At 35.1% G+C, this 26563-nt stretch overlaps 3 protein-coding genes and 1 long non-coding RNA gene across 5 annotated transcripts; 2 read left to right on the forward strand and 2 right to left on the reverse strand.

The window, feature by feature from the left end:
- The first annotated feature begins 3707 nt into the window (after positions 1–3707).
- LOC147559237 (uncharacterized) lies at positions 3708–4745 on the forward strand. The gene has a single exon (XM_086661096.1). The coding sequence runs from the start codon at positions 3831–3833 to the stop codon at positions 4569–4571; it is 741 nt and encodes a 246-aa protein (XP_086517222.1). The 5' UTR covers positions 3708–3830; the 3' UTR covers positions 4572–4745.
- A 315-nt stretch (positions 4746–5060) lies between these two features.
- On the reverse strand, positions 5061–5518 carry LOC147559238 (uncharacterized). The gene is made up of 2 exons (XR_015234540.1): positions 5413–5518; positions 5061–5304 (listed from the first exon to the last, which is right to left on the reverse strand). It is a non-coding gene; the product is annotated as an uncharacterized LOC147559238 (long non-coding RNA).
- Positions 5519–6053: 535 nt separating this feature from the next.
- Positions 6054–9991, reverse strand: LOC147559239 (putative LRR receptor-like serine/threonine-protein kinase At1g67720). The gene is made up of 10 exons (XM_086661097.1): positions 9687–9991; positions 9061–9607; positions 8277–8737; positions 7966–8101; positions 7791–7862; positions 7633–7701; positions 7287–7358; positions 6692–6763; positions 6547–6612; positions 6054–6464 (listed from the first exon to the last, which is right to left on the reverse strand). Exons 1-9 carry the CDS (start codon positions 9760–9762, stop codon positions 6561–6563), a joined length of 1557 nt encoding a protein of 518 aa, XP_086517223.1. The 5' UTR covers positions 9763–9991; the 3' UTR covers positions 6054–6464; positions 6547–6560.
- Positions 9992–18530: 8539 nt separating this feature from the next.
- Positions 18531–25665, forward strand: ARIA (ARM repeat protein interacting with ABF2). 2 transcript variants are annotated; one of them, XM_086661099.1, is made up of 19 exons: positions 18531–19221; positions 19341–19501; positions 20554–20726; positions 20813–20933; positions 21018–21092; positions 21210–21304; positions 21447–21522; positions 21641–21748; positions 21920–22048; positions 22143–22211; positions 22398–22457; positions 22648–22771; positions 22865–23004; positions 23853–23916; positions 24067–24146; positions 24374–24438; positions 24526–24643; positions 24733–24857; positions 25244–25665. In XM_086661099.1, the coding sequence occupies exons 1-19, from the start codon at positions 18933–18935 to the stop codon at positions 25338–25340; spliced, it is 2169 nt and encodes a 722-aa protein (XP_086517225.1). In that variant the 5' UTR covers positions 18531–18932; the 3' UTR covers positions 25341–25665. The 2 variants fall into 2 exon arrangements, with proteins under 2 accessions (XP_086517225.1, XP_086517226.1); XM_086661100.1 differs by having other exon boundaries at positions 18744–19221; positions 19344–19501.
- The last annotated feature ends 898 nt before the right edge of the window (positions 25666–26563 follow it).

Consider the following 26563-nt stretch of genomic DNA (forward strand, 5'->3'; position numbering starts at 1 on the left):
CTTGGGAAGATTGGATCATAAACCTTTTTTTAATATTATTTTGGTCTATATACCCACGGACCCTTTAATTTAATCCATAAACATATTAGTTACTATTTTAAATATTCAGAACTAAATATCTATTCAACACCCTAACCTGTTGGCACATTTAAAACGGGGTGCCTATAGCTTTCCAATGACGCCTTTAAAGCATTTCCTAATTTTCGATTAAAACACGTTTAACCACACCCATTGAGAGCCCTAAAACATGGTATGAAAGTAAGGCCCTCAGTCTGAAATATGTTTCGTACAACAATTTTAACTGTTAAATATTTATCGACCAATTGTTATCTTCACCGTTTATAAAGGAGAGTTTTACAGGCGCATCCCATAAATGTTACTGGTGCCTCCAGCCTCCTCTCACAAACACCCCCCGAATTTGTGTTGAGCAGGGCGCTTTTAGGAGCTGCCTTTGAAACTTCCCTTTATGAGGATCACTCACTAGAGGTGAAAACCCTAGCTAGCATGCATTTCCCTAGTGTTTAAAAGTGAGATGAAACTTTGATGCATTTGTTGTTGTACATAACTGATAAGGATCATAATTGTAGTGATAGGGACTGTTCACTGACCAACTCATTATTTGGTGATAACTCCCATGCTAGCTAGTTAGCTAGCTAGCTCTAGTAGCTCAATTTAACTGTTTTCATCAATAGTACTAAACTATTCCCCTACTTCTCTACACTACCTTCTCACTATGCCACCCATTACCACGTGTGAAACCATCCAACTATCTATTCTCATAAGGATACTTGCCCGGCCACTTTCCCCGCTAAATCCCGTCTGGGTGAGGTGGTCGGACCAGATTTAGAGAGAGACATAATTTTATTTGATTTTGGAGTCTTGCTCTGATGTTTTGGCACCGCCTTGAAGATAGGGAATGCCAAAATTTGGTTGATCACTAGATCAGAAGATATGATAGTTTGTTGAAAGCAAAATTTACATCTTACATTGAAGTCAGGTCTGTGAACTTAATGAGCCCAATAAGATTGGGAGGCCGAAATGTCTAAAGCAGCGATAATTTTTAATCTGAGTTAAAGGCAAATGGTGTGATTAATTTTTTACCTGATCACTAACTGATTTCAGAACTTTTTTTTTATCTGATTTGTGCATATAATTCGTCGGATTAACTAACTTAGACTAATTATGGATTCATTTGAGTTGTGATAAAAAGTAAGTACGGACAAGAGTTTGTTGTCTGAAATAACTTTAACAATGCACCTCACTAAGACGAGTCAAATTGAGAAGAATCTGACACAAATTAGTCTGAACCAGACAATGAGAAAAACAAGCATCACCTTATAGATTTTACACGTAGGACGGTCTAATTGCAATTTCTTTTTCTAGCTAATCACATAGTCTAGCATTGAAAAGAATGTTAGAAAGAAGGCGAGCTCTAAATGGTTTTTCTTTTCTTTCAAACGCTATCTCACATCGTGTGAGTATGAGAATTTGTAAAGTAAATAAGCCGATTTTGAAAGAGAGTTAATTAGACCCATTATTAACCTCTAAATAATAACATCTACCTAACCAACCAATGTTTGAATTAAAACCCTTGCAAGTTCCAATCAAACTCATCTAACATGTTTAACTTGTTAAGTAGACCCCAAAAACTATAAATAAATGAAAGAAGGACAACTGTCCCATGCAATATGAAACAAAAATTTCTATCTTAAAAACCAGAGTCAAAACTTATTCTTCCATTTAAATAACTAAACTATAATAAGAGAGAATGGCTCATCACGTTAACAGCTATGCTATGCTTCAAAAATTAGCTATTAATATCATGTGAATCATTTCATTATTTATGGTTCCTTAATCCTCCCTCCTCTAAGGTGATTGATTCCAGGGGAGTCTCTCTTTCTCTCTCTCTCTATCTCTCTAAAAGGCAGACAGAGCAGAGAAGGTACAACTGCGCTTTGATTCAAATTATTTACTAGTGGTCCAAAAAGTTGGTCTCCTGCCTTCCCTTCTCTCTCTATGATTAATGGAGTCAAAAGACTCCAAATTCAACTCTCATTACTAATTGAATTGGGGAGGTTCTAAAGGCACCCTCCATTCCATGGATGGGAACTAGTTAAGGATCATTACCATCCATTCTACTATGTGTTGATAGATTGTCTCTTTATGGTTGTTCATGTTGACCTGTTTATCTGTCTAGCTAAGATTTTGATTAGCTTATAGCTAATAACAAGATTATGAAACTTCTTTTTAAGAAGATGAACATCTATATATAAAGGTTTCACTCCAAATGACCAAAGATACCCTTAATTGAATGAGCAATTAAGGAAAGAGTTGGAGTAGCAATCAAGCTCTTCAAAGGGTATTATGGGCAATGATGAGAGCTTAGGGAGTCATTGATTTAAGTTGGGGATTGGGACATCCACATGGGCATGTGAGATCTCACATGCTTGGGACTGTTCCCATGTTATAGCCTTGTGAGTAATGAGTTTTAAGCTCCCAATAGGCCAAAACACAACATCTATATCTTCCAAAAATAATAGTGGTAGTCGTTTCTCCCTATAGTAAAATTGTGGCCATTTTGGGACCAATCAATTTTTTGATTTCCAAGAAAGGCATAAAACTTATCCCCTAAGGAGAATGCTATTGCAACTAGCCAAATACAAAGGCCACAAAGAATTATTTAGAAAAAAAAGTTAAAAACGATTTACATTGTAGTCAAACTATGAAGAACTTTTCCTTGTAGTAAAAGTGAGTCAGTAAGTCAAGAATTTTCATTTGTGCACACAACACTCTCGTTTTTTTTTCCTTATTTACTCTTTATTTAGCAATTTTTTTCTGCTATTGTGAAACAATTACTTATTTGACATGACAAACATAAAACAATTTGTACATAGTCTTTCTTTTTTGTCACGAAAAGAGTTTACAAAGTAACTAAAGAAGGTAGTGTGTGTTTTGTCAATAATTTGAAATCTAAATACAATCCATGTACATCTTCAGTTTTCTTTGTTGAAATATGTACAGTTTTAGTTAATTTGCATATTTTTATCTTTTTAATGAAACTAGATCTTAAAACAAATCAGAGTATATAATGCACTTGTTTTCAGTTAAAAGATCTACAAAAAAAATTAATTTAAGATTTAATTTTACCACAAACCCCCAAATTATAAATGTAAGTCACACATAAATAGAGCTCAACAAATTTAAATAGAAAACAATGGCAATAGCTACAAGATTTAGTTGATACAGCCAAACAAAATAGCAAGAAGGCAAATTAGAGAAATTGAAGTTTTCAATGTCAAAATCCAAACTGGTTTCAGAGGAAAAATAGAGGGTGGTATTGAGCTATTTCAATGTGATGCTCCATAAGTTAACCAAAACTCTATCTCACTTACTTGCCCTTAACCAATTCTTTTCACAATTGATATATTAGGACCTAATAAATCCCAACTCAATCCCATAGACTTGTTCATTGAACAAAAACCATAGATATAGAATCGTGGTTTAGTTCTACGTACATGACTACCTCTTAATGTGACACAAAAAAAAAACCAACTAAATACAGAAGTGTCTAATCAAGTCTCATCAAGTTACAGAGTCGATCAGGTCCCAATAATAGTACTATTTCGTTTTAATTGTCCTACCCATTCAAATATTTACTAACAAAGATGTGAGAAAAAAAAATCAACAAAACAAAGCCAACAACCCCACTTTATAATATATACATACATCTTTTAACACATATAAAACAGACATTATATTGAACTCCAAACAACTTTCTTTCTAATCTTCCTCCTCCCCCACTCAAGAGAATTCAAGAAACAAAAAAAGAAATGGTTTCTTTAGAAACTGATCAAGCAACATTTAAATCCATGGAGCTAATTTCCGGCCCTCGGATCTCCTTCTCAACCGACTTCCTCGACGACAAGAACTTCATATCAATTACCCCAGACTCCAACAGTTTACCAAAAGTTCAAGAGATCGAAAAAGAAAAAGTTCGTAATGTAGATTTCGAGTTTCTTTCTAATGATTCAACTAGTGATAGTATTGTGACAGCAGATGAGTTAATTTTCGACGGAAAACTTCTTCCTTTTTGGCAAATGCAGAATTCAGATAAACTTAACAAGATTAGTCTTAAACCAAAAGAAGATAACCAAGAACAAGAACAAGATCAAGAAGAAGAAGGCGTCAAGAAGGAAGAGAATGTGATAAATTGGTTTGACGAAGACCCATCTCCTCGACCGCCAAAATGTACTCTTTTATGGAAAGAATTACTGAGATTGAAGAAACAAAGAGCAGCTTCTACATTATCACCATCTTCTTCTTCATCTTCGTCTTCTTCGTCATCTTCGTCGAATTCTAACATGGATGTTAGTAAAGGAGGTATATGGAACAGAGAGAAACATGTAAAAAGGATAAAGAAAGGGTTAGAAAGAACAAGATCAGTTAGTATTAGAATTAAACCTGTTCTTAATATGCCTATTTGCTCACAAGGAAGAACTAGTACCACTACTACTAGTACTACTTCATTGCCTCCATTATTTCCTCTCAGAAAAATGACAGTTCAGAGATGAAGTTACACTGTCACAATTTCTAGGTTTATGTGTTCATCTTTGATTTCTGTCAATTTTTATGATTTTCACTGTTTTGATTAAATTTCTTGGGTTGTTGCTTGTGGATCTGATGTATTTATGTAAAGGTGAAGTTCTTTCTTCCTTTAAATTGCATCAAACTTTGTGATTCACTAATTTGGGTTTCTTATCATCTAATATCCTAAAGAGTTTTTCACTAATTTACTCGCATATCGATGAAATCTATCGATCAAAGATGAAACAGAATTTGATTATTACTTTGTCTATGAGACCAAAGAGTTAGTTGACTTAATGAGCTATTAAAGAACAAGTTTTGCCTTAATTAAAATATTAGATTACTCTGTTCCAATAATCTTAGTTAAGGCAGAGAAGTGGAGATAAAAATATTTGATATCTCTCTATGAATTTGACTACATGTTTATCGATATTAAACTATATCATATAGGTTTTATCTTCTAGTTGATTTGTCAATTAAAGTAAGAAAAGTCGACCATTTTACTAGTGAGGATATATCTTTCTGTATTACAAAGTTTATTTTCTAAAGAGTTTTCGTTAATCATGCAATCGATAAAAGAACAAACACTATGAAAATGCTATAAAGAAAACGATGGAATACATAGAATTGGGAATCCCTACGATATAACGTTCCTCTGTCTGGTATCAGCTTCAGTATGAAGTAGGATGACATCTCTGAGATTAGATGAGAGGTTTCCTTCTGCAATAACTTCAGAGTTATGTGAAAACATATCAAACAAAAGCTTCTATATATATATATAAAGCCACTCTTAGATGATGTTTCTTTTCTTATCTTCCATGAACTTACCAGAATATATTCCAGCATCAATGGAAGAGCTTCTACATATGTCCAGACTTCAGGGATTTCATGGCCCTCGATTTCTTCCTGGCGCGCTACCCTGTTTCCATTCCATGAAGATAATAATATTTTGATTCAAATTCATGTACATAACCCTAACCAACATTCTTATATACCCAAATGTCCAACTACATTTCTTTGCGTTCTTGCGGTTCCTGACTTCTATTGTTTATTTTTGTCGATACCTCAAACTTAACAATATTTATGATGTTTATGTATAGGTATCTATGTTAAGCGATAAATACTACCAATGTGGAGATGAGGAGGACAATAGAGAAGTAGATAATATATAGACAATACGGATGTGTGATGGTAATAACGCTCTATGAATTTATGTTCAACAAACCTACCCAAAGGACAAAACAGAAACTCGGATAATGTCTACAAAATCATACGTCACCGAGGGAGGGAGGGTAAATTACTGTCGAAAAGTTTCCAAGTCAGAGTTGCCCTACAAATATTTAAACCTAAAATTGATATGTTCGTACATAAATTCAACTAAAATTGATAATTGTTCGTAAACAATGATTCCTTGTTTTCTGCTTTTATGCCATTTACAAACTAAGAAATGAACAAGACTTCACAAGCAATGAAAAGAAAGTAACCTTTTCCATCTCGATTTAATTGTCGGACAACTGCAATAAAAGAAGATAATCTACATGTTTATGTAATGAAAAATTACAGGGGGACTTGAACTAACAAGCTTAACGAACCAATTCAATCTCACTGATCTCACTTTATATACCAAAAACGCATTTACAAATTCACATCACACAAAAAGAAGGAAAAAAGAACAGCAGACACGATTATTTTTCTAAATCAGAATTCACAAGCACTGTCACAGAGAGAGAAAGAATGGCTAATATACAGAACAGTTCACCGGTGCATATGTTAGGTATCCGAACTGCAGTGAAGAGCATGTCATTTCCTTCGTTAGCATGCAAATGTTTGGGAAGTACAAAGATACAGTCGGCCGCCATTACCATGTTGAGGAACTGATTCTGGAAAAGATAGTACTTAAGTAAATAGATTTTCTAAGAGAGAAAGAGGATTCAAGATCATGGTCAATAACATATGATTTACCTTTGGATGGGAAACTATTTGTGTGAAGAAGGCGTTAACGATGAAAAGTTGTTTCCCGGAGATGTCCTGAGAAGAAAATGAAATCAATAATATATATTTTGAGCACAATAATGATATGACAACCAAAACAGATAAATAGAATTACCTTAGGTCCAAACCAGATTTTCTTTTAAGGTTTCTTGGGATTTCGCCAGTCAGGTCGTTGTTCTGAACGAAGCTGAAATGAAAAAGATTGAAGTCGGAATATATCAACTACGAAGTAATTGCGAAATTCATGATTCAAGAAAGACGGGGAGTGAAGCTCAAAATTATAACTTGTGATAGCTTTGGAAGTAAAGAAAGAAAATAACATAAACCTCACAAAGTAGTCATAATTTTCTGAGACATGCAAAAAATGAGAAAGCATAAAACATTCAGCATGATAAGGCACTTATGAACTAAAATATAGATAAGAAACCAAGTCATGAAGATTCTTTGGGCAATGGCTGGGTATACATGAACATCATAACCTAAAACAGGAAGTAACGACCTGCACTCCTATCCCACTAGATGAGTTTGTCTAGATAAGTAGAATCATTATTTCTTTTACGATGTTAGCCCGATTAAGTTCAATTCAATCCTATATTATAAAATTAAGCAGAACTAGGATTTGAAGTAAGAACATAATACGGGTACTAGCTCGGATACTGATAATGAGTGGAGTCCGAAAATACATGTTATCGTAAGATAGTAGAACTTACAGTTCACGTAGGCTGCCACTATCTCCCAGAGATGGAGGAATAGGTCCACTTAACTGATTGTTTTGCAGACGCCTTCAAGAAGACAAAAGAAAGTTAGAAATGAAGTATTGAGTATCCTGCAACTCATGGAGTGTGAGTATTTGTAGATTTAAACATGGCTAAGAATATCAGATATTCAGACCAATGTTTTGCCATATTCAAATGAACCAACTACAATTGGTTTCTATGTTCCGAAAAAATTCATGGAGCACCAACCAGAGCCGAGTATTCAAAAATGGTGGAGTAGGGAATTCGTGGTGCCTGAACCCCAACGAAATAAAAGATAAACGAGAATATCATGACTTACAGTGACTGCAGCCACTTTAAAGACCTGAGATCGGGTATAGTTCCCGTCAAATTATTATTCCCAAGCCAGCTGTAATTCACAGCAAAAGTCTTCGTTAGCTTCAGTGTTTCCCACAAGATACTATTTTTGAAAGAGCAAGTAAAATCCGAAGAACCTACATTTTAGTCAATGCAGTTAAATTGGCGATACGAGGTGATATTGATCCTGAAAGACCCAATCCTGTCAGATCTCTGGTGAAAAGGAAAACAGTAGTACACAAAACAAAGTGTAAGTTCTTAAAAACTGATAACGACGAAAAGGTTAAACAATGCAGGTGCTCGGAAGTAAACTCACAAGGAAATTACACGTGTACGCTTCCCTGACGAGCATTTTACTCCAGTCCATGAGTATCTGCGAGGTTTACATGGATCGCCATTCCAATCAACAGGGGGGTTTTGAAGACTACTTCTCAAACTCTCCAAAGCAATCACTGCAACAAGTCATGGAAATCCAGATTTAAGGAATAACGTAAATGGTTTAAGCGCGTAATTTAGAGGTCAAATAGCATAAATACTCTTTAAGCTTTCCCAATTGTTCAAAGCCCATGAAGTATAAAGAGAAACCAGGAATTCACAACAAAAGAATAGTCGGTTTTGTCAACAAACCGTCTCGTGTAATAGTTCGTCCTCCAAGTAGCAGCACATTAAAAATCTCTCCAGCATTTATCAGAGGAGCAGCATCAGGTCCAGCAGGAGTCAGAGTAATGTTCGTGACACCAGAGAGAGGCCAGCGAGTTGCAAATACTACAACCCCAGCTGGAGTAACACTCAAATTACGATAATATCCGATTCCATTTACGGTAACATCAAGTTTTCTTGAACTCCCCAAAGATAAATCACGATCACCGGCAAAGTATAGAGCAATGTAGTAGATTGACTTTGGGAGAGATGCTGGAGGCCACTGCAACTCTAAGGGTTTTCCTTGGTCAGTCGTTAGCTCAGTGTCAAATACCTTTGAAGGGGGGAGATTCCAAAAATGGGAAGTAGAGACATTTCTAACACTTTGTATGATAGGGTTTCCATCTCCAAATGGTTCCCAATATCGATCGAATTGGTCATCAGGGGATCTGCATTTTCAAGCAACAATAATCTCTAAGTGGGTAAGAGAAAATAAATCCAACCCTCAAGAACAAATCAAGATTCAATAAAATTCCTACTTTGATTTATCCATTTACTAAAATTTAGGTCAGATTGGAAAAATCAACTATAACCAACATATAAAGCATAATAACTACAATCACCGATATCGCAAGAACACAAAATTCAACAATTTTTAACCTAAATTTATCTTTATTAATCAGGGAATCTAAAAACAAAACAGGTTATCTCTAAATGTAATTGCAGTTCTATAACTTAAAACCCTAATACCCCCAAAATTTAAAGAACTTACTTGATGATTGGTCCACCATAACCAAAACTGTTTCTTGCAACAAGACTCAAACCATACTTATTGAAATTAGTAGAATTATAAAGAGAATTCCCCAAAATGATGAACTCTAATCCAGAAATAAAAGGGTCAGAATCTGTATATCTATTTACCCCAATACAAACACTCATAGTTTTCCCTTTAGCAACAAATACACCTTCATAATAAGATGAAAACCCTCTAACATAATCTTCCGTCGTATTAACGACCGTCCAGATTGTTCCATCAACAATCTGATCAAACACCGGAGGCGAATCTTGACCATTAATTCCTCCATAATAGTAAGTCGTTCTGATTAAGTATTTTCCATTCCGATATACCGGAACAACGTAACAGAATTTCCTTGAAGTTCCATCTCCTCGAGGAAAAGATCGAACACTAGATAAAATCGGAAGAATATCGGTGATTTCTAGGGTTTTAGGGGTACCGGAAGAAATGTAATCGGCGTCGGGAAGCCATTGTTGACCTTCGTAAAGAGAAATGTTAGTTGCGCCACAGTCAATGCGGATTCCTGAAATCAAAATTGAAACAATTGAGAAACCAAAATTGAAATTAAGACTGAAATTGAGATTAGGGTAAAATCGGAGTACCTTTGGGAGATGAGAGCTGAGATTGACCAGCAGATATAAGAGTGAAGAAGAATAGTAGAGAGAGAAACGAAGACATAGTAAAGAACGTGAGATGAAGTTAGAGAGAGAGAGAGTGTGAGGTTAATTAGGGTTTGAAGAAGATGGAAGATAAGAGAGTTGAAGAAGAAAGGAATCGGGAAGGTGAAGTTTAGAGAGAGAAAAGAACTTTGAAAGAAGTGGAGTTGGGGAAAAAGCACAAGACAAGAAAAGTTGGAACGCGGCGGTTGATTTGGTTAGTTGGAAGTTCGGTAATTGTAAATGGAGTCGTTATCATAGTCTTTGCTTTTCTCATTCAAGTTAGATCTGATATCTGACTAGGAGTCTAAGATGAGTCTAAGATGATATTCGAAATATTTAATTTTGTCTCACTCATGATCTATAATTTATCTCCAAGGTTGATTTGGGTTAGTTGAGAGTTCGTTTTAGTCGAGTGAATCAGATTTAGACAATAAAAAAATGTGATTTGTACGTTTGTATCTGGATCACCCATGCAACTCAAACATCGAGGTTCGCCCTACCACTTAATTCAACGTCAGTTATAATGTTGGAGTCTTTAACATAAATTCCTCAACCAGGAGACCCATTAATATTAGAGGTGTTGTTGTGGCTTTGGGCTAAGGCGGGTCCTGACGTCGTGTCAAATAGACCCATTAATATTAGAGGTGCTGTTGTGGCTTTCGACATAAAAATAAGTAGAACTAGAAGTTTTACTAATATGACGTGTAGGAAATGAGAGATTATTTATTAGCATCCAGTGTGAAACCATGCATTTATGCTGTTTAATACTAATGTCACTTCATATCAAGGTAAAGTAGAATTCTACTATACTTAATCAACTGCCGTCAGACCCCAACTACCATATTATATCATTCACAAATTAGGGCATTGAACATTGTTTCCCGTCAAGAGAAAGCAGCTCAATTCCAATTTGATTCTAGTTCTTTCAATGTCACGAAGGGAAGATCTTGTGGGATCTTGTGGACATCAAATTTCTCTAGCTCAATGGATCTTAATGTAAAGTTGCTAGTATTATTTTTTGTTACAATGTTGGTATTTTATTTACTCGCTTGTTTTTTAAACTAAAAGTGTGATTGATTGGCTTGATGTGGTTTCTCAGTGTAAAAAACCATGGTGGAGGTTTTTTTTTTACGATAGTCATTACAAAGACTTTAATACACTAGCATTATGTGATAGACGCGATAACTGTCGAATTTGAATTTTCAGAAATTAAGGGTCTAAAGCGCAACGAAACTACTGGTCTAGAGTCTATCTAACTACTTTATTTATACTCAAATTCAATAATCCTGGATTTACACTTCCATGGAATCGGATCTAAGACTTCGGTATTGCGGAGTAGATGAATTACCAACTGGACTACCAGTTCAGCAGTTCTTGGCAATGATGGAGGTGTTAAACTGAGTTTTTTTTTTTTTTGAATTTGTCAGCGGGAATAAAGGGCTTGAACCTAAACAAAAAGGACTACAAAAAACTAGAGAAAAAACAAAAATACATCAAAATGTCAAGAGAGAAACAAATAAATGAATACATGATAAAGAATAGAGTAAATGTTGTCTTGCTAACTAGCTATGTCGAACTCTGATAACTCCTCTTATGTAGTCATCTACAATCTTTTGAAGGTCAGCCCGTAGATTATGTGGTAACATCTCTATATATCCCGATACTTGTTTCCTTTTCGATAACTAATCTGCTGCTTGGACATTTGGACTTTTTTTTTTTCTTTTGTTGAATTTGTGGGACTTACTTTTTTTGTTGAAAGTGCTTGGACTTACTTAGAAGTATATATTGTTGGGTAGAATAGACTGCAGTCATCAGCAACAAAGAAAAAAAAAAGAATTGTAGTCATCATGCATGGACTTGCTTATTTTAGAAGTACATCATTATATGGATTTGGTAATACGAACTGGGTTAGCTAAGTCAACTAAAACTACCTTCAACAAAAAAAAAAAAGTCAACTAAAACTACCTAATGATTCTATTATTGGTTTGAAGAATATATTACCTATGGCCTCATATAGCATATGATCAATTTCAACAGAAAAATTAGCATATGATCAAACTAAACATTTGAATACACACTTTAGTTTTTTTTTGTTGAAAGTTTACTAATATTATTAATAATAGAAGTACTGTTACAAATTTTTTCCTCATTTCTCCTCTCTATCTCTCTGGAAAAAAAACCCACAAGAAGATAGAGACTAGAGAGAGGAGGAAATGAGAACAAAATATATTGGTGATTGGTCATGGGTGGTGGTCGAAAGTAGTGGTGGTCAATGACGGCACTAAATTTTGAAGTCACACATGACTAGCTTAAAGTTGCTACAAAGCAAACCGTAGAAAAGAAAATTTGATGCACATAACTAGTGTTTGGAAGACACAATTTTTTGTGTAAATACAATCGGTTAACTATGTCAAACACCAAGCAGTTATGCTAATGTTTTTATATGTCAATCTATAATTTAGAAAACTAAAACTTCTATTAATTCTAAGAATAATTGGTTTCTTAAAGACTGATTTAATTGTAGAGATTATGGCCAAAGCAATTTTGCCATCCTTCTGACTCCATGCAAACCACATTAGCAACTAGTGAACTACAACTGTAATCATCCCTATTATTACATGAAAGCACATAAATTAATTGAAGGTTTAAGAGAACAACATCAAAAATTTAATTGGAGGCGCACAAAGTTGGAAAGGCACATCTCTTGTGAAGAATTTGAAATTAAGAGTACATATATACAGCCTATGGGCTCTCCGATACCCGAATTAGCCTCAACCCGTGTTGTTAAAATCCAACATGAACTAGGCCTAGTCTGAAAGCTCACCGATCGTCTCAGTCAGGGACGGATTCAAGATTTAGACCCAAGGGGTGCAAAATTATATATTCATATGTTTTTTTTTTCGTAAACACAGATATTCATTATTTTACGGATACATCAAGAATTACAAACGCAATTTACTTCTACAAGAGTTTAGGTTTTGAAATGTTCACATAATCGACTCATTTTCAATTTCACTATAAACTTGTCTTTCAATAAAGACTTATACTATCATTCAACCACAAATCATTGATTTTGTTTTTTAAGTGTGTCTTGACTAACTTCATAACTGAAAAAACTCTTTCAACGGAGGCAATTACAACCGGCAAAGTTAATGCTAAAGCGATAAACAAATAAACTAAATGATATCTTTTATTTCTCTTAAAAGATAGCACGATGATTCTCTTTTATTTCTTTTATTTGAGAAATAATCATTCTGACAGTTTTTCTTTAGCCATTCCAACTTCCATTAGCAAAGGTAGCACGATGATTCTCTTTTTCAACAACATAGCAAAAGTATCTTAACCACTCTTTATGATCATTAAACTAAGACGGAAATCAGCGCCTTGAATTACTGTCTTTAGGAAAATTATTGTCCTTTAGTTGAAATGGACCAAGTTGCAAACAATATCTATAAATTTCTTTTTTATACTTGTGTTATTGTGTACGAAACATAGCTATTTTGATAAATCTAATGAACTGGATAGGGGCATATATTATATGAATACATGACATTTTGTTATGACCAAAGCCACGACCAAAGAACTTATTTTTCAATTATGAACCACCCTGTAGACGGGAGTTTGTACCTAAATCCATTTGCAACGGTACAATTAGTTACAGACTATTTATCATTGATAAAATTCATTTGTTATTGATTTTTGATCATTTGTTACGGTTTTAGGCCATGACAAAAACCCTTTGAATTTTTTACGCCTACTGCTAATATATTTCGAGAGGATTCAGGGAGTGCGGACACATCCCCTCGCACCCCCTTGGACCCATCCTCGGTCTCAGTCCATTGAATACTAAGAACGAAGGCGACCCAAAAGCAAAAAGGGAAATGCGCTGGTAGACGCGCCCGATGTAAAGAGGTGAAGAGTAAATTTTGAAAATTGAAACATAAGAGAAGGCCGACAAATTCGTTGACCAACACAGAGAAGGTAGGTCTGAGTGATTTCAAATTTGAGTTATCCCCATCAACTATAAAATATTATCCATCTAAAGGTGAACGTGAGGTGCACAAACTTCATCAGATTTTGCTACGTGCGTTCATGATTAGTATATAGAGGATTCAAACAAACCACATTCACAAAAGTGCCAGCCCCAAGTACAAACCTATTATAATATCAAATTTCTCCTTTATGTTAGGATTTTACCTTTGCAACAAAAAAAAAAGATTGGATTTTACCTACCCCATGTCATAAGGGACTTTTTCGAGTTTTGTAAACATGAATGATCCATAACTTGGTCCGATCTCAGTCATCTCACTATTATTTTCATAAAAACATATGAAGCAAAATAGGTTTCAACAAAAAAAAATATGCAGCAAAATAGGAATTGAAAGGATTAGGTGTAATTCAATCCATAAGAGATGTAAACTTAGTGTAAGAAAACAATTATTTAATGCAGTAGAAAGGGAACACAAAAAGAGCAAGTACTCCAATTAAGTCCTGTCCAGAACTAAACCGGAAGTTGCCACGCACCTAGGTGGTAGTTGAAGATCACACTTGGGACTTGAAAGTGGTCCTATCTAAATGAAGTTTCTTTTCCAAGTCAAATTATGTCCTTACACTATTTATATGCAGACAGTGCTAGCCCGTGCACCCAATAAAATTATCGCGATTTTCGGAAAATAAATTCTTTAAGATATTTAAAGTTTTCTGTACATTTTCGGATACATATTTTTTTAGCACAAAACTTAACTTGATCGAACATTGTTTCTTAATTTTCATTTTCTCTATCACCTTCACCGCCCCAACTTCCCACAACCACCATTCTGTGTCATTGTCACTTGTTCTCTCTCCTATCTTCTCTCACTCACTGTTGCCCTCTCTCTAGGTTTCTCCCCCTCTCGCACTATTTATTTTTATCTCCTTCTCCCTCTTTCTCTGTTCCTTTTTTTTTCCTTCTCCATCTCCCTCAGTCTCTCACTCTTTCTTTCTCTAGGTCGCCTTCTCTCTCTAGGTTGCTTTCTCTTTCTCTCTCTCTCTCACTAAACCCCATTAAATAACCAGTTGTAATATGAATTTGGTTGCTCATTGTGTCAGAAGATTGGAAAAAATACGAGGGTTTCGGTGAGGAGTTGTTAAAGAAAGATATATGTCGACATTCGTGAGTGCTATGTTAAAGATGGGCACAAATTCCCTGGCTAGAAAGGTACCTCTCCCATAAACCCTAATTCTATCTAAATCTATAGTTGATTGTGATACTCTGTCAAAAGTTTTCATATGGAAGCAAAATTTAATCCCTCTCAAAGGCTGATTTATTGTTGAACTTCACTGTAACCCTAGTGATTGACCCGAATAAATATATATGAAAAAGAAAAGAGTAAGAGAACGCGAAAGAGAGAGAGAGAGGGAAAGTAAGTAATAGAACGAGAGAAAGAGAGAATAAAAGAGAGAGATCAACATAAGAGAGAGAGGGAAAAGAAGATTAAGGGGCAATGTTAGATCAAGTTAATTTGGGATAAAAAAGAATATGTCCCCTAAATCAATGTTTATTGACTAAGTCTTTATTCCGCAGAGATTTTTCTTTACTCACCAAAGTCGCGGTCAATAAAATTTGTATTTATAAGGAAGAAAAAAACTAGTGAAAACTAAAACTGCACAAACATAATAGAATGAGACCATATACAGTACCTAAGAAGGTCAAGTTGCTAGTAATTTTATTGAAACATAAGGCGGCCTGAGATATTGGAAGATATACTTTTTGATATTCAAGATATATCCTATAAGTATCTAATGGTAAAATTTGATGGATGAGATTTTATATTGTTTCCTAGTTTAGTTACGAGGAACTAAGAGATCCTAAATCTTAATTTCTGATTAAATAAGAGTGTATTCTAAGGATTAATTTATTCGTTTGCACTCAGTTATAATTCGATTATTGTAACGAATCACCATAATTCTGAGGAATAAAGTATGTAATTGTTGTGGTTTTATTTGAGAGTGTAAGTTGTGAATATCCGATTGAACCTCGTTAAATGTGGTGTCATTTATTTCATATATTAATCTATATCCGATTGTTAACTTAATCGTGTTTTGATCATATCTCACTGATTATAATATAATCGACACTTATATTATCACCAAATCTTTGACGCATTACCTTTTTTTTTGTTGAGAGTTTGACGCATTACCTTTGGTGTCTCCAATTTTTTTTTTGTTGAAATTGGTGTCTCCAATTGATTTAACAAATTTAATATATCGAAATGCGATTCAATCTTTAATTGAGATGCCACAATCTCTTTGCTTGCTTACTTTTTTTGTAGGCAATAGATAATGTCTACTATAACAAGAAAAAAAAATCTACGACACAGAGAGGAGATTGAAATGAGTGATCCCTCCATATGATGCATGGCCCTCACAGTGAAGCTTTACTTTTGTAGGACCTAAATCGTTCATGAATTTTCTACCCAATAAGATTTTAATCATGGTACATAAGTGCATCTTCTTAGAGAAAAGATAAAAACTAGTAATGATACTGTGGGGGAAATCTTTACGCATACTCCATAGTGAATCAGTGATTTTTGGTTTGGTTATTTACCAAATGACCCTCAACTTTGTGACCAGCTTCCTGCCTGACTCCCTACTTCAGCAATAATTTCCGTGTGGTCCATTTTTTCCGTTATCTTTAACTTTCCGTTACTCTCCTCCATCTCATTTTCTCTCTTTGCCAAGTCACCTATCACGCCACATCATCATCTATTTGATTACTAAAATAGGGTGGGATTTTGATCCAACACAAATTTTGGATTTAGGAATCCTTAGGATTGAAAAGTCTTTGGATTTTTTTTTGTAATCAAACAGACAAAAAAATCTTAATTCTTATCAAACTACAGTTTTAGTAGGATTCTTATTTAGGAATCTTGCATCCAAATGCATCATAAATTATATTGAGAGGTGATACATAACCACATTTTTAACGGATCTCATAATCTTCCTTTTATGACGTGCATAATGATTTTTAAACAATACAAAACTTCATCACCAATTACAAAATCTATCTTTCTTCAATAAAAAAAATATATTATATGATACTACTCAAGTAAGTGGGATTTCTTCCACAGAAGTTAGTAACAAATTATTTAAATTATCACATAACTAGGAAAATTGTAAAAATTATCAGAGATGATTGGATTGGTACATTATCATATTTTACCTTTTGAAGTTTGGACATTTCCATTTTTCCAAAGAGAGACAAGGGGTAAACATAAACCACCACCTCTTGCAACTTTTCAAATTTTCCCACAGATCAATTAAAGTTTGAAAGAGGTGCACAATAGAAACCGACAAATACTAAACAATGTTGCATATTGTTCAACAAAGTTATTTATTCGACAGTATTTTTCTTTTTGGTTAAATAATTCAAAAATCATACTTTTTTGAATTGTTTTTAATCATTGTAATATTAGAAGCTAATTATTAGTTTCACAGTAAAAAATAAGCTAATATATTTTCGATAAAATAATAATAAAAATATTTTTAAAACGAAATATCTTTTTACTGAAATAGTCTTTTTACGATAAGTAAAATTTGTCTCTTCTTTACACAAAGGAGAGATAGATTTTTTTATCTCTTAGGAAAAACAAAGTATCTTTTTTCTCGCAAATAGTTAATTTTTATTTTTGTTGTGTTCCACCGTTCCGAAGAAAATAAGAAATCCATCGGACCCTTCAATCTACTTATATCATACTATTAAATGAGAACTTGTGCGCAGCAACAACATGAAAAATTGTTTCTTATTTAGTGATGACTGGACAACTGCAAAACATACAATAGTCATCGGTAGATAAAAAGTTAATTACTCAGTCAGAAAATGATCAACTAAGTAACCTTCTCCATTAATCGACACCAATATTTTACTATTGGCTCATGTTTTTTTAACTCAATCTATGTTATTTATTGTATCTTTATCTTCATCTTTTTTATTCTTCCTTATAAATATTATAAAAGAATTAGTGATGATGTCTGAAAAGGGTTTAAGGTTAACATTCAGGTCGCGAAGATTCAGCGAACTAAATAGTGAATTTCTCTTCGTGATTATGGAAATAACTTGCCAAAAACTCAGAAACCGTTTGACACTCAAATTAATAGGGTATTTTTACAGTTAAATAAGTGAAATCAAAGTCCGAGTTTAGAAGTTGAACCTTGCATACTTTATTAGGGCGAACTTGTTGTCTTTATAGACTCGGTTAACTGGCTGTAATGATCGTCCGTGATGATTTAGTGGTGAATTATCGTCTTAGATTGCACCATGCTTTGACGACCGTAAGAAGTATGAGTTTTCTTGTTTGCATCTCTTTCGTATTCGATGAAATTTTTTGTTGATTTTGTAGTTTTCTTATAGATGTTTTTTCGGCGAGTTTTAGCCTCTCACGTTACTTAGAATTCAGTAATTTCTCCTTCCCGAACCTTAGTTTAGGTTGGGTAAACTTACAGATTCATCTTATAGAGGCCTGACGGTTTAAGGGTCGAGTTGATTTTCGCAAATCTTCCTTACTTCTCTAAAATCTATAGCAGAGTTTTGACCAGGACTGACCTGGTTGATTTTAGAGCCAGAGCAGAGCTTAAGGCGTCTAAGAGACTCATGCTGCCCTCCCAGCCCTCGACTTATGTGACAAGACCTTTCTGTATTCCCCCTCCCCTTATGACTTAAACACGAATTGACCGTTGGATCCTCAATTTTTTGTTGTGATTTAGTCAATTGATGACCAATATTTAGATCATCACATACTACAAAATTATAGATGCGTTCATGTGTATAGGTAGTAGGTGGATTTGAAGGCAAACCACTGTCCTTGATCTAATCTAAGTGGTGAACAACAAACTATTTTCTTCAACTTGAGAAGATATCAAAGATTCGGTAATGATGCGGCCGGTACAACACCGACATTTAAATCATTGTTTTCTTCTTTCCGTTTTTTCGGATTAGAAAGAAAATATCATCACTAGAGTCTAGAGGCAGACAGGCAGTAACAGTAACACACTTGAAAAATGCAAGAACTGTAATTTACCTAAATATCCCTATCCATTTCCCTCATCAAAGTTGAAGCTCTTTGCCTCGCTTGTCTGCTTTTCTTTCTCTCTCTCTCTAGAGTTTTTAGTCTTCTTCTTCTTCTTCTTCTCTTTCTCTCTCTAAAAATCTCCATGGATGAGCACCAAAAGAGGCGTAAACAACATCAAACTCAACCAGAAAGAAAAGGACAGAAACGAAAACTGGAGGAAAAAATAGTTGTAGCAGAAGTTGAACCTGAAGAAAAAAAAGAAGAAGTAGAAGATAGAGATCTCTCTTTAAATTCTCCTAACGCTAGTATAGCCCTAGCAACTGAGATCACTTCTCAAGTTGAAATTCTTAACTCTACTTTTTCTTGGAAAGAATCCGATCGAGCTTCTGCTAAACGCGCTACTCATATTCTTGCCGAACTAGCCAAAAATGGTACTCAAATCCTCCTGATCTCTCTCTGTCTCTCTTTCTCTTTCAAGAATTATTTTACTTTTTGAGTTTTTTTTTGTTTGTGTATTTTGCAACTTAGGTTTTTGATTTGATTTTGGCAGAAGATGTTGTAAATATTATTGTTGATGGTGGTGCCGTTCCTGCTTTGGTGAGACATCTCAGTTCGCCGCCGATTTTGAGTGAAGATGATTCTGCTCCCAAGCCGTATGAGCATGAAGTTGAGAAAGGAAGTGCCTTCGCTCTTGGCCTTCTTGCTGTCAAGGTAATTTTTACAGGCATGTCTTGTTCAGGTTCAATTTTAGTATTTTCAGATGATTTTGGTGCAATTTTCATGTATTTTGATTTTAAATTTTTTTATGTCTATCTTGAGTATTCGTATGAGGTTTACTACCCTTTTGATGATAATCTAAAATTGTTAGAGAATTTGATTTGGTTCTGGATATGTAATTTTTTTTTTTAGATATGTAGTAAAAAAATTGAACAGTCTGGAACTGCTTATCAAATTTTCGACATGCACAATTAATAAAGATAGGTAACTATGAATTGGAGTAAATGATAATGCATCAATTTCAATAGGAAAATATAGATAGGTACAGGATAAGATCGAAGAAAGAATTGAAAATTAAGTAAAAGCAATAAGTAACATACTGCTACTGTTGAGCTGTGAATAGTTTATTTTTACCCCAGATCAGAGCCGAAATTGGTTATAATTTGCAACAAATTCTATGACTTGGTTCAAATGTTTGCAAATACTTTAATTTCAATTTCGAGTTCAAAGTTTAGAAGTCGCTTCCTCAATTCCACTCTTTATGATTTTAGGAAATCATTTCTGTAAATGAAAAATCACAAAATTTTAGAATTTTTCGACGTTCCATCTTATAGTTAAAAACAGCTGAAAAGCCTTAGTGAAATCCATGACTTGACGGAGGGGGTTGGTTTCTGGTTAGGAACTTATGACTTGTCATAGATTGTGCTCTCTTTGTTAGAAGTGGAACTAGAATATTCATGAGACCATTTTTTTTAATATGAAATATCTAGTCTAATGATATGGGAAGTTTGTTGGCCATATAAAAATTCTGTCCACTGTCACATATTAGTGCTCCCGGTTCACCAAATAATTCTTTTATATCAGTTTATTTTCGTGTTGGTGCATTTAACACCAAAATTAGCTTATAATCCTTGGAGTTACCCAATATGTCTCACTCGTCATTCTATTTTCATTGTCTTTCAGTTTATTAAAAAAAACTACTACACGGTCTTTGTGTTTTACTTCCGAACAGCTAATGTTTAAATTGTCTTTGTTCTTATTAACAGCCAGAGCATCAACAGATCATAGTCGATGCTGGTGCCTTGTCTCGTCTTGTGAGCCTCTTAAAGAGGCACACTAGTGGTTCTAACTCTCGTGCAGTCAATAGTGTTATTAGGAGAGCAGCTGATGCAATAACCAACCTTGCACATGAGAATAGCAGTATTAAGACACGTGTCAGGTTTGCCTCTTCGCTTTCAATAATATGTTGAAGTTGCATACTTCTCCATCATTTAATCGTTATTTCATAATTGGGTTGATTTTCAGGCTTGAAGGAGGCATCCCACCACTCGTTGAGTTGCTCGAGTTCACTGACACAAAGGTGCAGAGAGCAGCTGCGGGATCCCTGCGGACCTTGGCTTTTAAGAATGACGAAAATAAAAATCAGGTAAGTCCCGCATACAACTTTATGTTGTTCTTTCGCAAGCTTCAAATCAATTTAATATTATATGGTGCTTTCTTATCTTTGTAGATTGTGGAATGCAATGCACTTCCTACCCTCATTTTAATGCTTCGATCGGAGGATGCTGCTATACATTATGAGGCGGTGGGTTCTTGAACCGTTAAACAGTTAATTAACTAGCTATAGGACTTATTTCACTTGGGTTAGTCTTCTGTAATTCACATAACCTTTAGCATCGGATGAATGTCGTACGTTACTCAGGTGGGTGTGATTGGGAATCTTGTCCACTCATCGCCAAACATAAAGAAAGAAGTGCTTCTTGCTGGAGCTTTACAACCTGTTATCGGATTACTTAGGTATCTTGCAGCATCTCTTCACTTCAGTTCTGTAGAATATGTCCTTTTGCGTCTAGCACTTTCTTGCCATGAGGAACAACTGTGAGTTTCCCATTGTCCATTATTTTTTTGCGTTTCCTGAAGTTCACATGGTCAATGCCAGTTCATGTTGTTCGGAGAGCCAAAGGGAGGCAGCTTTGCTACTTGGGCAATTTGCTGCTACTGATTCAGATTGCAAGGTAAATTACCACTTCCATCTAATAGTTGTTGAAATGAATTACAAAACTCTGTCCCGTTTTGTATGTCAAGGATGACTGAAGTTCTCATTGGTTCATTCTCTTCATGCGGTTTTTTCAGGTGCATATCGTACAGAGAGGTGCTGTTCGACCTTTAATTGAAATGCTTCAATCCCTTGATGTGCAGCTTAAGGAAATGGCAGCCTTTGCACTAGGGAGATTGGCGCAGGTACTCGCATATTTTAATGTTTAACCTGTCCCCATCATATATATATATATACATATTTATGTAGTTTGAGTTCCTTTTTGGGGTTATCACGGACTTCTACGAAGCCTTTTTGTATATACCTTAGTTCCTTTACTAGATATCCTGGGTTGACGATAAATAAAAAATATTCAGGACTTGCACAACCAGGCTGGTATTGCTCATAGTGGTGGTCTTGTGCCATTGTTGAAGCTGCTTGACTCAAAAAATGGGTCTCTGCAACACAATGCCGCATTCGCTCTTTATGGTCTTGCGGACAATGAGGTACAAATTTGATTTTCCTTTATTGCATTCCAAAAAAATTTCTAGGAATATTAGGTGTGAACTTGAAAAGCTAAAAGCCTTCCCCTCCTTGTAGGATAATGTTTCTGATTTTATCAAGGTTGGAGGTATTCAGAAGCTGCAAGATGGAGAATTCATAGTTCAAGTATGCATATTTGCCTTCATTTTTTTACCAGCTACTCTATTTTGTTAGCTTATCTGATTACTTTGTTAGTTTGACAAGTCTGCGCGGTTTCTTTAGTCACTAATTGTTGATCATTATGAAACCCTTAACTTAGAGTTTAGCAGGTTTTATTAGGAAGCATTTTTAACACAAGTTGTACACTTACAGGCAACCAAAGATTGTGTCGCGAAGACATTAAAAAGATTAGAGGAGAAGATCCAGGGAAGAGTGAGTATTCTCTTATCCACTGCTCACTTCTTTTGCAGAATAGCTTATGGATGTTGATGCATATCGCATCCAAGTATTGAAACAATGACATGCTAGCTACTTTGTTTTTCTAAAATCTGAACTAATCATTCTCAGCAAGAGAGCTACTTCCTGATAAACTTATTGATAAATGAATTTCTTGGCCTGCTAGGTGTTGAATCATATGTTGTATCTTATGCGTGTGTCAGAGAAGACTATTCAAAGACGAGTTTCATTGGCCCTTGCACATCTATGTTCTCCTGATGATCAAAGAAGAGTGTTTATTGATAACAATGGTAATCACCTTTACTTACAAGTTGAGAGGTGATCAGTGTTATGGGAGTGGAGTGATTTCAGTCGATGCTGCTTTAACCAGAATATCCATGCAGGATTAGAGGTGCTTTTGGGTCTGCTTGGGTCGACACACGCAAAGCAGCAACAAGATGGCTCTGCTGCCCTGTTCAAGTTGGCCAATAAAGCTTCATCACTTTCTCCTATGGACACAGCTCCTCCATCTCCAACACCACAGGTAAACTGACAAAATAAGCTATGTCTGAGTAGTGAGTAGCGACCCCTTTCCAACTTTGCAACTGTGGCCAACTACGCGCAAAGGTTGGTGTCAGCAATTTGTTTCACTGAGCTTGAATATTCCCTATTACAAGGAAAAAGGAAGGATTTCAATTCTTTTATTTCAGAAAAATGAACCAAGATTGAGAAAGTAATATAGAGTTGTAAACTATTATGGTGAAACTTCTTGTAAAGGTGAAAATTACAGGTCAAAAGTGTTTGGCTCCGTTACTACTAAATGTCCTAACCCGATGTAAAATGGATACTCCTTTTTTGAGTTTTTAGCCGTATCAGATACTCGTATCTAAAACTAATCGTGATAGGGCCATTAAATACTCTCTAGGTCATCTGTTCTGTTTAATGAAGTAATGGTTGCTCCTAAAGTAGAAAGCTCGTAAGTAAAGATGAAGGACCTAATAACTACAAAAATGTATAGCCATAATCGGCACCTAGGTATCAGTGTCCATGGCCTTAATCTAACATGATGTATGTTATCTTCAGTTGATTTTCGGCTCCTAACTCGGTAGGAGCAACAATTTGGTGATGTTTTGAAGCTGAAGTTCTTGATTGCCTTAGAGTTTTGGTACCCTTTTTCATTTCAGTGCTACTAAAAGTGCTGAATCGATTGAATGTCTCCACTTGGGAAAACACTTCAAAGTTGCCATTGCTCTTCCTAAGTTTGTAATTTAAGATTTATTTTTATTAGATTTACATTTACTTGATATACATATACTAAGTTTTCAAAATTTCAGATTATTGCAACATTTATTCTTGTTCTTGACTTTTTTCTACATATGATTCTTGTTGCAGGTCTATTTGGGTGAGCAATATGTCAACAATGCTACACTTTCTGATGTGACCTTTCTAGTCGAAGGTAAATTTTGTACGAATTAGTATTTCTTTTTACTTGTTTAGTGTTTTATGTATTTTAATGAAATGCCAACGTAAATATCTGAAGGAAAAACATATTGTTGGTTTGGTTAGGATGACATGAAAACTCAAATATCTCGTTTCTTCTCTCCAGGCAGAAGGTTTTACGCCCATAGAATTGCTCTTCTTGCTTCCTCAGATGCATTCCGAGCAATGTTTGATGGTGGTTATCGGGTGAGCTTAGTTATTCCTCGCCATAAGATCATTCAGCAATATATAGATATTATAAAAATAATGTCATAAATATCTCTATTATAGTCCAGCTAATTTGCTTGAATGTGAATCACAACTTGGTCATGAAGGCCTGCTCACCCATCTATTCATTTTAGAAATAGAATTGAGAAAAATTTGGATTCTACGTGTTTTGCTGTATACGAAGTTATTGCGGGAATGTGTTACAGGAAAAGGATGCGAGAGACATAGAGATCCCCAATATAAAATGGGATGTATTTGAGTTGATGATGAGGTTAGGGATTTCAATTCGATCTTTTTTCTCTTCAATTACATTTTATACTCGGTATAAGCTCGTTTCTCTAATTATTATTCTATACAGATTCATATACACAGGATCAGTCGACGTTACAGTAAATATTGCACAGGATCTTTTGAGTGCAGCAGATCAGTATCTTCTCGAGGGGCTTAAACGTCTATGCGAGTATGCAATTGCACAGGTGAGAGGGTAATTTGCTTAGTCGGTAGTTTTCCTTTCTAAATCAGAGATGAACTCCCATTGATTTCGTTATGTTCATATTCTTTCCAGGATATATCTTTGGAAAACGTTTCAAGCATGTACGAACTTTCAGAGTCCTATCATGCAATGACACTAAGAAACACATGTGTTCTGTTTATTCTGGAGCATTTTGAACAGTTGAGCAGTAAGCCAGGGTATGTTCACTTACTCATCTCTCAAATGATGTGCTTTTGTCACTGTTTAGAAAACAACCCTTATAAAGGAAGTAATAGCCACTTTTCAGTAACATTTTTCCCTTTTTACCTGTTATTCAGAGAATCCCATCTTATTCCCTTTGTTGCCGTTAAAACCGTAAAAAAGGTTTTCGTAAAAAATGACCGTTATATCACCACCGATAATTTATTGATTATTCAACATTTTTACACTCTTTTTGGTGACAGTTTTTGCACGACTATTTTTCTGTCGCTGCAGAAACAGCGATGGGCCGTTACACAAATGTTATATCGTTATTTAAACATTGATTTTCTACTGTTATTTGAAGCTGAATGAATTTGTGAATATGTTGGTAATATACTTGCAGGCACTCTCAACTTATCCAACGTGTAGTACCAGAGATCCGTAACTATTTCTGGAGAGCACTAACGCAGTCTAACAACCAACGTAATTTCAGATTATAGATGAGAATTATTCATTCCCTTTTGGATTTTAAGCCCAAAGTTTTAATAGATGGTGATGGTGAAGATTATGAAGCCGGGGGAGAATATAATCTTTTGAAAGCCCATCGATATATATCTCTCTGCTGGACTGTGGACAAAACGATGCTCTGGTGCAGAACTTTTGATAAGGTCTTCTCGTGTTGATGATGTTGTTTTTCTCACGTAATTTTAGTCTCATGGGTACTGTTATTTGTACTTAGTCTCATGGGTGCTGTTATTTGTATTGGGAAACACGAAAAAAAAGGTTTCAAAAGTAATTCAATCAAACGCATTAACATGACTTCAATTTTTGTTGGAAGTGCAGCTCTCATTGGTGGTAATAGTGGTATTGGTGGTGGTAGTGGGGGAGTGATGGGTAGTGGTGTAGAAAGTGTAGAGATAATAGGTGTAAATTTAGGTTTGAGTTGAATAACTCAAATCCTATCAAATCTCATGGGTAGGTGGTAAGAATGAAAAAGAGATTAGGGTGGAACGTATGTTTCCTTCTAGGATTTCAGCCAAATGGGTATTTGTTTAGTCTCCATAACCATTAAAATCGCAGGTTTCATGCCTAGTTTTCAACCTTAAAACATCGTTAATTTCTTCATACTCGTTCCAAGCTCGAAGTACCATTTGTACAAATATTTCAACAAATAGAAGTGCTTTGTGCCACTTTTAGTGCTCAAGGCAAGCTTTTTCTTCAAGGAAGAAACTTCATTAGTCAATATATAAGTGGTGCTAAAAGAGCTCAAACCTGAGCTTTGAGATGTTACACTATACCATTTCTCCGATCTGATTTTTGTTCCTAGTGAACTTTGGTACTTGGTAGTGAGTTAGCTAGCATCACTCTTGGTTCTTCCGCTCTACCATCAGGCTATGTTCAAGGAGAAATGGCATAGCTCCTTCAAGCGCTTGTGCCCAAAAGCAATCATGTCAGCTTTGCCACTCGAGTCTGCTTTGTTTATACTGCTACCCAAGCCTTAAGTGCTTGTGCCCTGCGATATATCCACAAATCGATTGAGTTTTAGGGTCGTGGAAGAAAACCCCACCCCTAACTTTCATGTCTTGACAGTGTCATTGTGAAATTTCTTGAACTTTTTACATAGGGTGGTTTCTATAGAAATAAACCAAAAAATGTGGAATAGAGCTCCAACTCAGCACAAAATTTGTGCTCGGACTGTTCGAGCTAAAACATCAAGCACCCT

This window comes from Eschscholzia californica, unplaced genomic scaffold (genome assembly GCF_041429995.1).
Source record: "Eschscholzia californica isolate CP2 unplaced genomic scaffold, dmEscCali1.0.p SCAF_2, whole genome shotgun sequence".
NCBI classification, from domain to species: domain Eukaryota; kingdom Viridiplantae; phylum Streptophyta; class Magnoliopsida; order Ranunculales; family Papaveraceae; genus Eschscholzia; species Eschscholzia californica.

Bases quoted from the DNA above. Each gene is read 5' to 3' on its own strand.
- LOC147559237 (XM_086661096.1), top strand. From the start codon at position 3,831: ATGGTTTCTTTAGAAACTGATCAAGCAACATTTAAATCCATGGAGCTA.
- LOC147559239 (XM_086661097.1), bottom strand. From the start codon at position 9,762: ATGTCTTCGTTTCTCTCTCTACTATTCTTCTTCACTCTTATATCTGCT. The intron at 8,738-9,060 runs GTAAGTTCTTTA...TTGAAAATGCAG, and splicing joins TATGGTGGACCAATCATCAA to ATCCCCTGATGACCAATTCG. The intron at 7,359-7,632 runs GTAAGTCATGAT...GTCTTCTTGAAG, and splicing joins TTAAAGTGGCTGCAGTCACT to GCGTCTGCAAAACAATCAGT.
- ARIA (XM_086661099.1), top strand. From the start codon at position 18,933: ATGGATGAGCACCAAAAGAGGCGTAAACAACATCAAACTCAACCAGAA. The intron at 20,727-20,812 runs GTTTGCCTCTTC...GTTGATTTTCAG, and splicing joins AGTATTAAGACACGTGTCAG to GCTTGAAGGAGGCATCCCAC. The intron at 22,772-22,864 runs GTAATCACCTTT...ATATCCATGCAG, and splicing joins AGTGTTTATTGATAACAATG to GATTAGAGGTGCTTTTGGGT.